The sequence below is a fragment of the Sceloporus undulatus genome, chromosome 8 (assembly GCF_019175285.1).
Source record: "Sceloporus undulatus isolate JIND9_A2432 ecotype Alabama chromosome 8, SceUnd_v1.1, whole genome shotgun sequence".
NCBI lineage: Eukaryota > Metazoa > Chordata > Lepidosauria > Squamata > Phrynosomatidae > Sceloporus > Sceloporus undulatus.
In genome coordinates, this window is record NC_056529.1 from 31,476,159 (window position 1) to 31,493,197 (window position 17,039).

General features: G+C 43.2%; 1 protein-coding gene across 1 annotated transcript in view; it reads left to right on the top strand.

Moving 5' to 3' along the window:
* The first annotated feature begins 2,624 nt into the window (after nucleotides 1-2,624).
* PPL (periplakin) overlaps nucleotides 2,625-17,039 on the top strand; it is a 48,528-nt gene continuing 34,113 nt past the window's right edge. Inside the window, exon 1 of the mRNA XM_042437684.1 lies at nucleotides 2,625-2,910. Within this exon, the coding sequence (XP_042293618.1) occupies nucleotides 2,849-2,910 (62 nt within the window). The 5' untranslated portion in view covers nucleotides 2,625-2,848. The remainder of the gene's footprint in view (nucleotides 2,911-17,039) is intronic.

The window sequence follows — 17,039 nt, forward strand, 5'->3', positions numbered from 1 at the left end:
GGAACACCCTCCCCAAACCTGTTTATTCAGTCACTGCTTTCATAGGCACACCTGTCCTGTCACAGATGAGACAAGGAGCCAAAAATACTGGGTCTAAGAAGGAGTTTTCTTGGCAACCAAATGGGTTTTCTATGGTTTCCTGGCAAGACCACCTGAGCCGTAAGATGTGCCTCTATGGCTACACCTTTATCTTCTCAGTATGAAAGTCTTGGAATAAACCATTTCAGGTGGAAGAAAGGTTCTCAGAATTGGGTCTGTTCCCACTCTAGAGCTTGTCTTCATGATTTATATACCCCTCATTCTATTCAAATAGACTGCGATCCACATGCAATTTGAAGGAATTTGGGCTTTTTACGGGGGAGTGGGCAAAAAACTCCATTAACTCCACTGAAAAAAAGATTTGTGGATTTAACTGGCATATCTGCAAGGATTTGCATTATCCAACATGTGGCCATTCATTTGCTTCATATGGATTTGCATGGCTGTGCATTTTCGGCAGAGAGAAGGTGGACAGATGCAAATTTGTACAATAAAGAAAATGAGGCATCAGTGAGAATGTGCAAAAATCCACAGCATTTTGCACAGCACACTTTGGTGTAGACTAGCTCTTAGTCAGTCCTGGAGGGAGCCTTCCTTTCTAAAATGTGGGGTGCCAAAATATAAACGTGGTGTGAAAATTTGGTAGTTTAGGATTGCCAGAGTGAAAACTGGAATTGGCTCTAGTATCTTTAATTGTTCTGTTTAATGGGAATTTCATCAGTCACACAACCAGGTAATAAGCAACACCTGCTGAAATTCCCTTTTTAAAAACACTACATGTGTTTATTCTTGGTAAAGTCAGTGTTCCTCAAAACATCAATAATCTAAGATATGCAGATGACACCATAATACTAGCAGAAAACATATTTGACTTGAATTTTGATCAGTCATTCGTTTTATATATATATATATAATGGACTTGAAACAGTTTCTAAGGAAGGTCAAAGAGGAATCAGTAAAGGCAAGCTTGCTGGTGAACATGAAAACAATAATAATAATCATGGAGGATCTACATAGGTTCAATCTATACAATGAGGAAATTGACGTAGTTAAAAGACTTCTTATGCCTTGGATCAAACATTGAGAAGAACAGAGATTGCAGTCAAGAAATAATAATAATGATGATGATGATGATGATGATGATGATGATGATGTAAGGATGTAAAACAAGATCCTAAAGAGTAAAGATATACAGTCGGCCCTCCGTTTTCACGGGGGATCCATTCTGGACCCCTCCGGTGAAAATGGAGACTCATTGATATGAAAGCCCATAGGCTTGAATGGTGTGCCAATGAGCATGCGCAGGGTGCGTGCCATGGGACCATGCCCCATTAAAAATAATGGAGGTCAACCCTCCATGAATTATCAAGACCGCAGCCCTCCAGTCCGTGAGAAAAGAGGGCTGACTGTACAACAGTGCACTAAAGTCATAATTGTCCAAGCCATTACATTCCCCATCATGGTGTACGGATGAAAGAGCTGGACAGCGAAGAACACGGATAGGAAGAAAATAAACTCATTTCAGATGTAGTGCTAGAGAAGAGTGCTGAGGATACCATGATGTAGCCGTGTTAGTTTGTAAAATCAGTATGTGGAGAGATCTTGTAGCACCTTTGAGACTCACTGAAAGAAGTTGGCAGCATGAGCTTTCGTAGGCTTCAGTTTACTTCCTCTGAGTCCACAAACCTCATGCTGCCAACTTCTTTCTTTCAGTTAGTCTCAATGGTGCCACAGGATTTCTCTAAATACTGAGGATGCCATGGAGAGCCAAAAAGACAAAGGAATGGGTCCTAGACCAGATCAAACCTGAAATTGCCCAGGAAGCCAAGATGATCAAATTGAGGCGGTCAAACTTTGGCCACATCATGAGAAGGCATGGCTCATTGGAAAAAACAATAATCCTAGGAAAGGCGGAAGGCAGTAGAAAGAGACGAAGACCCGGATGCCAGATGGTGAATCAGGGAGGTCACAGTCCTGAATTTACAGGACCTAAGGAAAAGTGGAGATAGTGGGTCTTGGAGATGTCTCATCCAGAGGGTTGTGGTCAACTCAAGGCCAATTCACATCAACAGCAACAAACCCTACACTAAAATCACAGTTGCAGGAGCTTGTTCAGGACCTAGCAACCTAATATAGCATCCCACACCAAGTTGCTCCTTTCTTTGCTTCTGTTGGCTGCTGCAGCTTTTAACAGCAGCCCGAGACCAATGACTTTAGCATGGGACCTTTACCTGTCCTGTGATCATAGCTTGGAAAATTTCACCTGATTGATTTCTGCCTGTTGGGCTGCTCTTAAAAGTCACATTTTGAGCATCGCCACAAAACCGAAGCTGACCACTCTGATCCAACTAGTGGCAGAAAAGATGTACTGATATAGCCAGAGAGAGGCGCACACATTCCCCTTGCAACCTCTGCTCCCAGTAAAAGGCCAAGGAGGAAACGATGGGTTAGAGGAGCTCCGCCTGTGAGCCATGCATGACATGTGCGGTAGGTTGTGTTGTTAAGCACCACCTCCCTATGGGAGGTAGCTGCAAGGGAGCTTGGCCTGGGAAGCGCACACCTCTTTGGCAGCAGTGCTGCAGAGACACAAGACTTGAGGCAGCTGCCAGTTGCTCGCTCTGACTCCTCTCCATTCAGCCACTTTTTGAAACCTGCTCTAGCAACAAGAGGGAAAGAAAGAGACAGAGGCACCATCCTTTTGCCAAGGGAGAGAGAGGAGTTGCAACAACCCTTGGCACCTGATTCCCTGGACTCCCACTGAAACCAGATTTTTCACCTGCAACGGCCGAGTCTCCCTGGGGTTATCATTATGCATTCGCTGTTCAAGAAAAGAAACAAAGGGAAATACAGCCCAACCGTCCAGAAGAAGAGGTGAGTCTTGTTCTTTGTGTAAGGCACTGTTGGTGGAGTAAAATCCAGTCCCTGGTTAGGCTGGTTGTGGGTAGGACCAGGTAGAATAAACCACACCTGACAGGTAGAGTAAATCCTACCAAACAGGTAGAATAAACCATACCTGACAGGTAGAATTTAAAGATATAGCCGTGTTAGTCTGTAGAATCAGTATGTAGAGAGATCTTGTATCACCTTTGAGACTCTGAAAGAAAGACTTTGGGCAGCATGAGCTTTCCTAGACTTCAGCCTATGTACATCTGAGGAAGTGGACTGAAGTCTAGGAAAGCTCATGCTGCCAACTTCTTTCAGTTAATCTCAAAAGTGCTACAAGGTCTCTCTACATATTGACAGGTGGAATAAATCATAGCTGTGTGGCTGTGGAGTTTTGAATCCTGTTTCTTAGACCTGGGCACAGGTGCGTACCAGGATATCTGAACTATTTCTATAACATTTAGGGAAATTACCTTTTTTCAGACTATAGTTACCAGGATCCCCCTGGTGCTGCTTTATTTCATTTGAACAATCCTATGCGTTTGGGTTCAAGCGTGCTAAAAAGTTAAACATCTTTACTGCTTCACTTTTGCATTCATCCTTCAAAATACTCTTCTTCACATGTTCTCTGCTACCAGTCTTTGTGGTCCAAGACTAAACCTTGTTTTGAAGCAAGGTTGTTGCTATTGTTGCTCCGTTTAGTTTATGCGCTATATTTCTTCCAATGTGCAAAAGGGCTCTCTTAATCCTCCCCACAGTGCTTTATCCTGAGAACAAACTTGTGAAGTAGGTTAGATTACGGCTGCATCCACACTGCAGAAATAATCCAGTTTGATACCACTGTAACTGCCATGGCTCCATCCTATGGAATCCTGAGGACTGTAGTTGTGTTTAGCCTTCTCTGTCAGAGATCTCTGGTGCCATGATGTCCATTTCCCTGAATTCCATAGCACTGAGTCAATGCAGCTGAAGTGGTGTCAAACTGGATTACTTTTGGAGTGCAGAGGCAGCCTAAAGAGGGTACGAGTGAGTGGCTGGCCCAGGTTCATCTAGTGAATTTTGTTGCTGGCTGAGAAATTGAATTTGGATTTCCCCAAGTCCCAGACAAACTCTATAACCATGTTATCACAGTGATAATTTCTATGTTTTAGGGCAGTCCGAGAACAGAGAAACTGAAAGCTACCTTTACCTAGAAAGATGAAGAAAGCTTTACTTGGTTAATTTTTACATATAGCATTAATAAAAATTAGGACTAGGAGCAATTTTTGTCTTCAGTAGTGACTGTCCACAAAATCCATGCCACTTTCTCTTAAACTTGGTGGCCTAGGATCCAAAGATATAGCTGGTTAGTCTGTAGGATCGGTATATAGAGACATCTTGTAGCACCTTTGAGACTGAAAGAAAGAAGTTGGCAGCAGGAGCTTTCCTAGACTTCAGCCTATATGCATCTGAGGAAGTAGACTGAAGTCTAGGAAAGCTAATAATAATAATAATAATAATAATAATAATATCTCGCCTCTCCATATGGATCAAGGTGGGTTACAATACATTTCAATAAATGCTCATGCTGCCAACTTCTTTCTTTCCGTGAGTCTCAAAGGTGCTACAGGAGCTCTCTACACATTGGCAGTCTAGGGTTATCGACAGGTGTGTGAAAGACATTTTCTATATGCTTGAATGTACTGTCTGACGCATGATTTTCAGAACTTGGGAAAGTTCCCTTTGGGGATTACAACTCCCAGAACCCCGCAGCCACAATGACCAAGGATCGTGGGGGATTCTGGGAGGTATAGTCCAAAAAGGAAACTTCTTCACTAAACCAGGTTATTGCGTTCGCACAGGTGACAGAGTGCGCTCTGGATTCCTCTTGTTTTGCATCCTGTCTTGCTAGGATTGCATTATGCTGTGCGCAACAGTGCTACCAGCCAGGGAAATGCGAACATGATAACACCCTTTTAATTTCCCTCTTCAGTCTAGTTTGTTTGAGGTTGTTGTTGGCACATTCCAGAATTTAATCTCTCCGGGTGTGGCTTCATCACCCTCTTTCTCTGTTTTTTTTTTACTCCTCCTCCTGACTCTAATATTGGCATGCGCACCTGATCTACTACTTCTTCCAAAGAACATGTCTCGATGCGTCTTAATTAAAATAGAAACAACCCGTGTTGCTTCAGATGAATTCTAAACTTCCTTACTATTCTGATCCATAGTTGGGGCAGCTGGATGCAGATGGGGATAAGGTTGCTTTAACAGTTGTGCAAAAGCGAATTTCAACCGATGTCTCTTGCCTGCCAAACCATTTCCAGAAATGTACTTGTCAAGGTGCAGGAGACTGGTCCACCTTTCTTTGCATCTGACTGTCTGACCCCTCTCCCAGCTGGCACTGTGGGCAAATACGTCTTTCAGGGCACTGGGTAAACCTTCCACGAAGGGTCAAGTCCCAGTGCTTTAGGAGAACTTGAGCCCTGTTTGCATAATCTAATCTTTTCACTCCAGAGGCAGACTCCAAATTTCCATACAAGCAAGGGAGAAGAGTTCTTCATTTGCTGTAATGTGCCTCCAGAGAAGCTGCGTGCCACTTCGGCCCCGTTCCTTCCAATGGCCATTTGGAAACTTTGTGCATCGGCCTTTGGAACAGAGCATGCAGATTTTCTGGAAACTTGAAGGATTCCTCCTCCCCTCCTTTCCCCAACTTTCATTGTCTAGGGAATCCTGTAAAGCTGAGCCAAGATTGCATGCTCCATGTGGGCACTGTGTTCTCCCTTGTTCCAGAGCATTTGTTATGGAAACGCAGCCAGAGGGTGGAGAGACTTGGAGCTGAACTTCTTCTCTCAATGCATTTGTTACCAATATACTTCTGTTGTTCATTAGTTCTGTTGTTAATTCAGAACAAACCATCTGAAATCTTGGCCAGGGCAAGTTTGGTGTGACATGCTTCCTCCTCCCAGGATGCCAGGGATTTCCATAGGCCAGCCTTCAAATGCATGTGCAAGTTTTGGCCCTGCTTGGTTTCCAAACTTAAGACAAGAATGGCGGTGCTTAGGGTGGTTTTAATCTGGAGGCAGTGGGTCCTCAAGAGGTGAAGCAGCATTGCAGCATGGAAACAAAATGATGCTGGGAACATCCCGCTATTCCCATTTTCACAGAGTGGTTGTGTAGAGGGTTGGATATTGCTTGAATGGGTAAGATGACAGATTTGGAGAAAATCAGGACGAACTTTGTATACCAAATCATTTTGGACAGGGACGTAGCCAAGGAGGGGGGTTCTTGGGGTCTGGACCCCCCCTTCCGTTAGATAAAATGAATGGTGTGTGCCGCCGCACTGCCGCACTCAAGCCCCATTATAATGATGGCACTTAGTCTGGACCCCCCCCCCTTCCCAAAATCCTGGCTACGTCCCTGTTTTGGAGTTTCATTTTGTCTTGGAAGGATCACTGTCTTTTGTATTTGGATGTTGCATTGGAATGATCATCTATTTGGCACAATCCAGGTGTATAGTTTTATCTCCCTTACCACTAAGGGCACAGGACAGCTACCAAAGATTGCCATCTCTCCTTCTCTTCCACAATATGGTTGTGTATTTGGGAACGGTTCAAGAGGTACAGTTTTGTGTTTCCATGCTGGGAAACCATCTACCTGTTCAATATACGCAAAGGAATCTTGTAGCACCTTTGAGACCAACTGAAAGAAAGAAGGTGGTAGCATGACCTCTTGCAAGGAAGGAAACTCAAGTCCATGAAAGCTTATGCTACCAGCTTCTTTCTTTCAGTTGGTCTCAAAGGTGCTACAAGATCCTGTTTTTTGGATTAACATGGCTACCTGTTGAATATTTGTCTGTCCCTGTAGTTATGAAAGGGGTGTGTGGACTGGATGCATCCTGCCAGCATGTTTGCTTGTGATGATGCATTTCTTTAAAAACCTATGTATGTACTTTAAATAATTTGGGGTTTCAGGTGAAAACATCCTCTCAGGACAGCTCTCGGTGACTTAAAGCCATTTAAAAGCAAGTATTATAAAGGCCTTTAATAATGATAGGTGGTGTCCAAAGAAGTCCTTACCAAACACCTAGCATCTAACAAAACAAGCCCCAAAAGTCATCAGGAGGAATGGGATAGGAGCATGAATGGATGGGTTTTTCCATACAATCCATGAATGGATGGGTTTTTCATATCTCTGTGCCCAGATTGGAGCTGGGTCAAGTGACTTGCTTGGACTACAGCTGAACTGCATCACCAATAGCCAAGATGGCTAGGGAATTCTGGGAATTACAGTGCAAACAACTCCCTTTTGGACTTTCCCAAGTTGTGTTCTGTATACACATTTGTTATTGCTTCCATTCCTACTTTATTTTGGTTTCACAAGTGAGAAAACGTACAGGATTGCAGAGCACTTGGAATTCACCTCAAGGCAATCCAGTCCCGCTTTCTGCTTAATGCTAAATGCAGAAATAACAGAAATTGTTTGTGTTGCCCCCTCCCCATAATTCCAAACACAGTTTGTCTAAATGGGTTGTTAAGGTTGCAGCTTTCTTCCTGGCCTTGCTCCTGTGCCAGTCGCACTGAAATGAAGCAGGTCATACTTTTGCTGCCATCGAAGTCAAGTTATGATGGAGAGAGGAAACATTACCAGCTTCATTTGGGTGTCTTGGGTTAGTTAAAGGCAACCTTGTTATCGATTCTGTGACATGTTTGCTCCACCGTCATGGCATTAATAAATGTGCCACAGTTGGAAAAGAGCACTGTGTGACACATGCACACATGTGCATCCAAAATATTGCTGGGGATGGAAAAGACACTTAAATTTTATAGGCAAATTGCCATTCATTTTTCTAAATGACTCACTGTAGCAAGAAAGGGAAACTGGAACAGGTCCAGGTTCTGTTATGCACCCAGCGCTTCCAGATTAAGTCCATGAAAAGGCTGCTCTTCCTAAGGCTCTGAGTGAGGCAAATGATACAGGAAGGCAGATCAGAAGTGCTAGAGAGATTTTAAAGATGTCAGTACTGCAGGAGATGGCATCTTTATGACACGACTTCAACATCCTTTTAAAATAAATGATTCTCTCTCTTCCTCCCAAATCTGCCCCATCTAAAAATAAAACTGGCATTGGATCCTACAGGTGTGATGCGAGACCATCTTTCTTCTGCATTTCCAATTTGAATGGCAAATACATAAAACAGCATATTGAATGCTGGTTCTCTCCCTCTTTCATATAGCCTCTTTGTGTGTGAACTACAATATTAGAGCTCTCTAAGCAAGAATGGCAAGGTCCTTCCCAAACTACAAATCCTAGGATTTCATCGGATGGAACTGAGGCAGTTGAAGTCTGCGATCACATTGTAATAACTGTGTAATGCAGATACTCTCATAGTTTGTCCGCTCATGTAATTTGATGATGTTGGAACTCCTATATTTTCAGCAATAAGAGCATTTGTTAGTTGTTGTTGTGGTGGTGGTTGTTGTTGTTGTTGTGTGCTTTCAAGTCATTTCCGACTTATGGTGACTCTAAAGCCATGGGGTTTGCTTGGCAAGATTTGTTCAGAGGAAGATTTCCATTGGCTTCCCCTGCAGCTGAGAGAGTGCGACTAACCCAATGTCACCAGTGGGTTTCATGGCCAAACTGGGAACCAACTGGTCTCCAGAGTCTTAGTCCACTGCACCATGCTGTTGTTTAGTAGGCGGTTGCTTTTTACCTTTGGGCAACTTGAATTGTTATATGTTGTTGAAAGATCACCACTGAAGGATGTTTGGGAGCAAATGCCTATCACTCATCTGGTTTTCCTCTCCTTGAAGAGGAGACGGTTGGCAGGAAGTGCTGTAATGCACCCTGTATTTTCAACCTGCAAATAATCTGGTTGCAAACAAAGCTGTAATTTAATGGGGCTCAGCCATTAAAAACAAGAGGGGGGAAAATAATAATTCCAAAGAGGGTTGCTCATAGGAGGAAAAAATGAAGCGAAACCTGCCCAGGACTGTTGTGTCGGATGCCAAGTGCGAATTCTTGGACTGTAGTTGGAGACCGAAGAAATTAATGTCACCTTTTCCTTCTCAGCCAGTTGTTGTTTTGAAGGAGGACATGGTGGTGGTGCTTAGTGGCTACATTAGCAATCCATTATGTATTTACTTGCATCCGCACTGAAGAATTAATGCAGTTTGAAAGCACTTTAGCAGCCATGGCTCAATGCTATGGCATACTGGGAATGGTATTTTTGTGAGATATTTGTCCTTCTCTGTCGGAGAGCTCTGGTGCCACAACAAATTACAATTCTCTGAATTCCATAGCATTGAGACATGGCAGTTAAACCAATGTCAAACTGGATTCTTTCTACAGTGAGGATGCAGCCAGTCCATTCCATTATGGGATGCTAGTATTTGTCATTTCGTTCTTGGAACTATATGACAAATATCCTATGGAGTTTCCAAATTAAATTCCTATGGCATTTCCATAGGAAGGAGCCATGGCAGCTAAAGTGGCATCAAAGTGCTAAAACTGTGTACTGTGAAAGAGATGTAGTCCACCATCATCATCATCCGCACCATCCGCACCATATATACTTGACTATAAGTCAATCTCATGTATAAGTTGAGGGCAGATTTTGGGGCCAAAATTATGGAATCGGATATGGCTCATGGATAAGTTGAGGGTAAAACTTTGGGGCACATAACCAAGGATGCAAAGGACAAAGCACAGGAAAAGGATGCAAAAGAACTTACAAAATGCTGGCAGCTATAACTGTTTGGGTTCGCCCTAAAGTTCAGATGGATGAGGAGGGAACTATGGTAAATGGCAAAAATAATGGAGGAACGATAGACCAAACAGCTCAGACCGATGGCCCATTTTAAACCATTTCTTTTTAAAATGCAATGTTGCTTTGTTTTATTATACGCCACTTCCAATATGACAGTTCTGTAGAAGATCTTTTCATGAGTGGCCATGTAAATAGGGCAAATATGTATACAGTAAATGTGGTGTATGTTGTCGGTGTGTATCTTGAAGTCATTTCTGCCGTATGGAGGCCCTAAAGTGAACCTATCATGAGGTTTTCTTGCCAAGTTTCTTCCGAGGAGGTCTGCCATTGCCATCCTCTGAGGCTGAGAGTGTGTGACTTGTTTAAGGTCACCCAGTGAGTTTCATGGCTCAGCGGGGATTCAAACCTTGGCCTCCAAAGTCCAACACTCAAACCTTTGCTGGATCTCAACTGTGGAGTATACTTATTCTGAATACAGTAGATACCATCTTGAGAGAGCACAGTAGCCAACATGTAAGAAAACGCATAGCATGGCATAGCATGAAGTGTTAACACACTGTGCCATTGCCCCTGTCCCTGGCTCCAAGTTTAAAAGATAAGCATGTATGCCACTATCAAGAAGCAAGTTGACTTTTGATAGCTCCCCTGGCCTACCTGCAACAAAAGAAGGACATTGACTGACCAACAAGCAAGGTCACTGAGACTTAAAGCCCCTTCACCCTACACAACTATACACTATTATTCCATAGAGTCCCTGAAAAACCGCATCCAAAACGCAAAAGTAGTTGAGTTAATGAACTCAATCCTGCCCTTCCCAGTTGGCTAAAGCAAAAGCAAACTGCTGCAACCTCTACTAACTTGTCTCTTCTCCCTCTTTAATAACTGTTTAGTAATTCAACTACTTTTGTGTTTTGAAAGCAGTTTTTTGGGGAATCTGTAGAATAATAGTGTATCACTGCAGGGCGAAGGGGCTTTAAGAGATCTGGAAGGCTGAAAAAAATATGCTGCATTTGAGTTTCGGCTCAGAACAACAGCTCTGTCCTTCTGCGACAGAATCAAATATTAGTGATGCCATAGTCTTTTTTGCACTTTGAATTCATTTTGCAGAACCAGGACAAAGAGGGAAAGTGGGAGGAGGCTGGAGAAACCGGGGTGTTTTAGAAGCAGCTGAAAGAGTGGGACGGCAGAGGATTAACCAAAACTGTCCCAGCCAAATCGAGAGAGTTGAAGGATATGTATCCCGACTTTGAGTGATCTCGAGGCAATGTGCACAGGTCTCCTTTCCCCCCCTTTACTCTCACAACAAGCCTGTGAGGGAGATCAGGTTGAATGATGATGACTAGCCTGATGTCGCTTGGAGCTGAAAGCTGGGAGGACATACTGGTCAGTTTTTTTTCCTAACATGTTGTTATTATTATTGTTATTTAAGCTCAAGTTCTTTCTGTCAAACTCATTGCAACATCTGCACCCACCCCTTCCGCACACAGGCTCATAATGCATTGTGTCTATGACAAGATGAAACAAGCCCTTAAGTTTGTTTTCAGCCTGCTTTGTGTTGATACAAAAACCTCAATGGAAGGATGGGAAGAAGGTGAACAGCCACCTCTTCTTTGCTTTTTTAGAAAAACAATAGTCATGTTAACATGCAGCAGCTGGGTTTGCATCATCGATGCCTCTCCGATAAGAAGGTTTGCTCATCGTCTTTAGGCATCAGCGAATTAACCATAACGCAACAGGATACTTTTAAAGCAGGCTGCATCTGCACTGCAGAACTAATCCAGGTTGACACCACTTTAACTGCCTTGGCTCAGTGCTATGGAATTCTGGGAGTGGTTGTTTGTTGTGGCTCCAGAGCTCTCTGTCATAGAAGGCTAAATGTCATGCAAAACTACAATTCCTAGAATTCCAGAGCATTGAGCCAGGCCATTAAAGTGGTGTCAAACTGGATTTTCCCCCCTGCAGTGCAGATGCATCCTAAGTGAATTATAGGATATTTTCCATCTTGGTAATAATCCCAATGTCTCTGGGGCATGGAAGGGTTGAGGTTTAATACAGGCTTCTGTTATTTTTGATCCCAGTGAATCCTAATATGAGCCCCGGTGGCGCAGTGGTTAAATGCCTGTACTGCAGCCACTTACTCAAAACCATAAGGTTGCGAGTTCAAGACCAGCAAAAGGGCTCAAGCTTGACTCAGGCTTGCATCCTTCCGAGGAGGGAGCTAAAATGAGTCCCCAGATTGTTGGAGGCAAATTAGCTTACAGTTGTAAACCACTTAGGCGGTATGAAGCGGTATATAAATGAAGCTTGTTTGTTTGTTTGTTAATATTTTTCAACAACAGGAACCAATCTACTGACCACGAAAGCATGCCATTTCTGCTTTGCAGCATCATAGTCCCTTGCCATCTTAAAAAAAAAGAATGATGCACGGACAAAAATTAAACCAATTACCCAAATATTTGGGACAAAAATTAACCCAAATAACCCGCAATACAATTTGCATGGCAAGTACTTGAATTATGGGAAATTGTTTAAAACTTTGACAGTGACGAATTCCACCTGTCCTGGTTAACATGAGGTTGAATAGTAACATTTTGTTGTTTTATTGCTGTCATGATGTTCTGGTGGTTGGCCTGCACACTTTGGATGTGGCAAAGGAGCCACCTTAGGCATGGCAAAAGATTTCCACATAGCTGTGTATTGGCATTGGCTTGCTTTGAGCAAGTCTCAATCTCCTGTCTGATCTTACAACAGTCCTGCAAAGTAGGTGAAAATTGTTGTTCTGAGTTCAGACTCAAATGCGGCACATTTTCCCCCAGCCTTTCAGCAATTCCAGTTGGATAATGCTTTCTTTGCTTTATAAGCCTGGAGCATCTCCCTTCTCACAGTTATTATCTGACTCATTCAACTTAAGCATGGCTTACCATCACAAAAGCCATCTCAAAGGGATTTAAGACTAGAAAGATCCACAAGAAAGGATGCAAGGTTTACATAAAGAATTTTTTTAAAATGCAAAAAGGATGTGTTCTCAACCAATATAGAGATCAAAAGCAAATATTCTCCCCATTCCTTGAACCCATGGAATAAATACCACTGCGGGTACCATTGTGGCACTAATGGGAGGATGTTTCCCCTTCCTAATGATGGTGTGCAATGAATTTTTTTGGATTCACATTCAAAACAAGGCCCCATCCTCAAATGCTTCGGCTATAGAGCGCCTTTTGCTCAGTTGATCTCAGAGGTGCTAGAAGATCCCTTTGCATGCTGATATTCCAGACTACCATGAACATATTGTACTTGCTAAGGTTGCAGTACTGAGCTCAGTCAGGAGACTCTAGCAGCTAGACAGCAATTCAGATTTGATGCCATGCAGCGTACTTCTGAGTCCTCTTACTTAAGGCCACGCTGCATAACTAATTAAAGGAAGATGCAACGTCAGCCCTAGAACCAGGCACTTGATGTACATAGAGATTACTTTGAGCAGCTGGAGCATGTCCAGAGGAGGGTGACCAAAACGGTGAAGGGTCTGGAAACCATGCCCTATGAGGAATGACTTAGGGAGCTGGCAGGGATGTAGCCAGGATTTTGGGAAGGGGGGCCCAGACTAAGTGCCACCATTATAATGGCGGCACGGCAGCACGCACCATTCATTTTATCTAACGGAAGGGGGGCAGTCCGGACCCCAAGAACCCCCCCCCCCGGCTACGTCCCTGGAGCTGGGGATGTTTAGCCTGGAGAAGAGACAGTTAAGAGGTGATATGATAGCCCTGTTTAAGCATTTGAAGGGACCTCACATTGAGGAGGGAGCAAACTTGTTTTCTGCTGCTCCAGAGAATGGGACATGGAGCAATGGATGCAAACTGCAGGAAAAGCGATTCCACCTAAATAGAAAAACCTTCCTGACAGTAAGTGCTGTTCGACTGGAATATATATATATACAGTGGAGTCTCCTTCTTTGGAGGTTTTTAAGCAAAGGCTGGATGGCCATCTGATAGGAGTGCTTTGTGAGTTCCTGCATGGCAGAATGGGGTTGGACTGGATGGCCCTTGGGGTCTCTTTCAATTCTATAATTCCATGATTCTATACTTCATAGGATTTTCTGGGGCTTCATATCTCTTGCTGCTGCTGTTGTATGGCTTCAGTTTTTTCCTGACTTATGAAGACTCTATCATGGGGTTTGCTTGGCAAGATATGTTTGGAGAGGTTGCCTTTGCCTGCCTCTGAGGCTGAGAGAGTGTCACTTGCTCAGAATCACTCAATGGGAATCCAAGGCTGACGGAGGATTCAAACCCTGGTCTGTAGTCAACACTCAAACCAGTTCTCCAGACTGGCTCTTGCTGGGGTTCATGGCACTTGCTAAATTTGGGTATTTGCTGATTAGAAAAGTGAGAAAACAAAGAACATCCAAAAGGTGTATGTAGCCTTTGTTGTTTATAGTTTCATTTTTCTTTTCTCTTGGTTTAAATTTGATATTTGGATGATTTTTCCTATGCAAAAGGTGGCAAGTGTGACCAACTTCCTGATCCTTTGCATCCAATGTTGATTTTTGAGGAAGGAGGATGCTTTGGTACCCACTTTTCTTGCAGGATGCATCCTGAGTTCATAGATCTGTTTGTGTGCGTAAGGAAGAATGGAGACCAAAGCGGACAGGGATGGAAAGGAGACATTTCAAACAAGTGAGACAACGAAAGAGGTACTCTGTGCCTGTTGTTCTGGTCCTGGAAACAAAGCGCTGCATGAAAGGATGAGCTCACACTGGGCTTAATAGAGGAACTACAGGACTTGCTACACAATAGCCTGCAAAGACAATTTAGAATAGCAGAATAGGGCCCACGGCTGGAGCAAGGTTGGTTAAACTCTGGCTGGATTTCATTGTTTGCATTTGGACGTCTGTCGTCGGTTTTCATTTTGTCTAAACAAGTGAATTAATCATTTAGATCCAGCAACTTCAGTGCTTCCATGGTTGAGATCCTGGATTCTGACAAGGGTTTGGAGATTCATTCATTTATTTAACTGAATTTATATTCCATCTGTAAGATAGTTCTCTCGCCCTGAGATTCCTCCTTTGCGACCTGAAGACTGGAGAAAAGGGTCCAGGAGGGCAAATAAAAGGCGCCAGTAGTTTAGAGTTTGAGAAAGTTACTTTTTTAAGGGGCCAGTCACACTTGTGTTTTATTTTTTGCACAGAGAGATTCGCATCTGTGAATTGATTCAAAATCGACTCACCATTTCCACTACGTTTTAAGGCAACAAATCTTTCTGTGGCATTTTAATCTGGTCTGAAGTTCCCATCTGTCACTGTTCCGGATCAAAATGGAGGTATCTGGTGCCAAATGCACCGGTTTAAATGGGCTTTTCAGTTGCCCCTTCCCCACAAACTGCACCGAGTACAATTGGTACGAATCTGAATGACTGGGAAGTAACCTGGTTTCCAAACCCGGTTATTTCATAGTGTGAATGGGGCCTAAAAAGGAATTAGTTGCAGTTAAGTTCCCAAGGCCCACCAAAGTGTTTAGTCCCTCGTGCACTTAAAAAAAGCATTTTAAAAAGCAACTTTTTTGCTTCCTTATTGTTCAACAGTAACTAAAATGATATTAAAATGTTTTTTAAGTTGCTTTGAAAGACACAAAAACCAGATTGTGACAAGCTGCTAGACTACGGTGCCAAACATGCGTAATGAGGTTGGGCATCCTGTAATTATAAAAGTAACTTCAACATGGTGACAATAACACCACAAAAGGAGTGATGCTATCTCTCATTACACTGATAATTGGTTAAGCCCTGATTATTGCCAAACACAATTAATTTGAAGTGAGTTAATTAGAAGCAATTAATTAAGAGTAACTCTTATCTGTGGAGACTGGGATGTTTAGTCTAAGCTCTATCCAAAGTTTGCTAGTTGCACCTGGTGTTGCTCATCTCTCTGATTTACAAACCACTTTTGGGTGGCAAGTCACACTTTCTCAGCCTCAGAGGATAACAACGGCAAACTCCTCTGAAGAAACATGTCAATAAAAACCTATGACAGGGTTGTCGTAAGTCAAAAATGACTTGGAGGCACACAACAACAAAGATCTAATCTGCACCGCAGAACTGATGCAGTTCGACACTGCTTTCACTTCCATGGCTCAATGCTACGGAGTGGTGGGGTTTGTAGTTTTGTGGGATATTTAGCCTTCTCTGTCAAGGTGCTTTGGTGCCACAACAAACTACAAATGTTAACCTTCCATCAAATGGAGCCATAACAATCAAAGCGGTGTCAACGTTCATTATTTCCGCAGTGCAGATGCGTCCCTAGTCTCACCAGGGTTAGGATGCCAGCGTAAACACTACATTGCACAGGCTCTTTTAGGTAGCTAGACTAAAGTAGGTGTGTGTATGTCTGTAGTTGTTGTTGTTAACCACCCTCGAGTTGATCTCGACTCATGGCGACCCTGTGGATGAGAAATCTCCAGGACTCCCAGCCACTACTAGTGTCCTTTAGTTCTTGCAGATTCATACCTGTGACCTCCTCAATGGAGTCCATCCATCTAGTGTGTGTCCTTCCTCTCTTTCTACTTCGCTCCACCTTTCCTAGCGTTTATGGTGTGTGTATACAGTTGGACAGATGCCCGCAGTCTAAAGATTTACTATGTTTGGAATGTGCCCGGGTTGACTTCTCCAGATTCCTTCTTGTTCTTCACGTGCCGTTCATACCTGGTGGCAGGTGCTCAGCTGTACCTATAAGGACGCTGTGGTTTTTCTTGCCTCCTTTCCTCTTGGAAACAGGAGTGAGTGGGTGGGGGAGCCTCCAATCGCTGCAATACAGGTCTAGGAGGCTCTTCATTTCTTACATTTCTGGGAGTTGGCCGACGCAAAGGCCTCCTTCTCTTCTTCTCTTCGCTTCCTCAATCCCCTTGGAACACTGTTCTCCTCTTTGCCTTCTTTCTTGCTGGCAGAACTGTGAAGGCATCGTGAAACGTCCCATAAAACTCCTTCCATTGTTATATTTATATATGTGTGTGTGTGGGTTATTAAAGAGGACGGAGATATTGGGAAAGCTGTCAATTATTAACCAGACTAATGAACTTTCTTTGCAAATACGTATGCACTTGAGGCAGTGTGGAAAGTGTAGGACAAACATCCTTTTATAACACAAAGCCTGACACTAGATTTGATGTCTTGCTGCATCTTGTTCCATGTTCTGCACCATGTTTGCATGTAGATGGGCATTAAGTTTGCAAGGCCAGCATATCACCCAGGTGGATTTTTTGTTGTAGACAAATCCTCAGGGCTATAAATTGTCCCACTATAGTTTTTTTTCTTTTAGCAGCTACATGGCTTCACAACAAGAAGAATTCTAGATGCAATTACAAGGGAGTTAGAACATCTACCT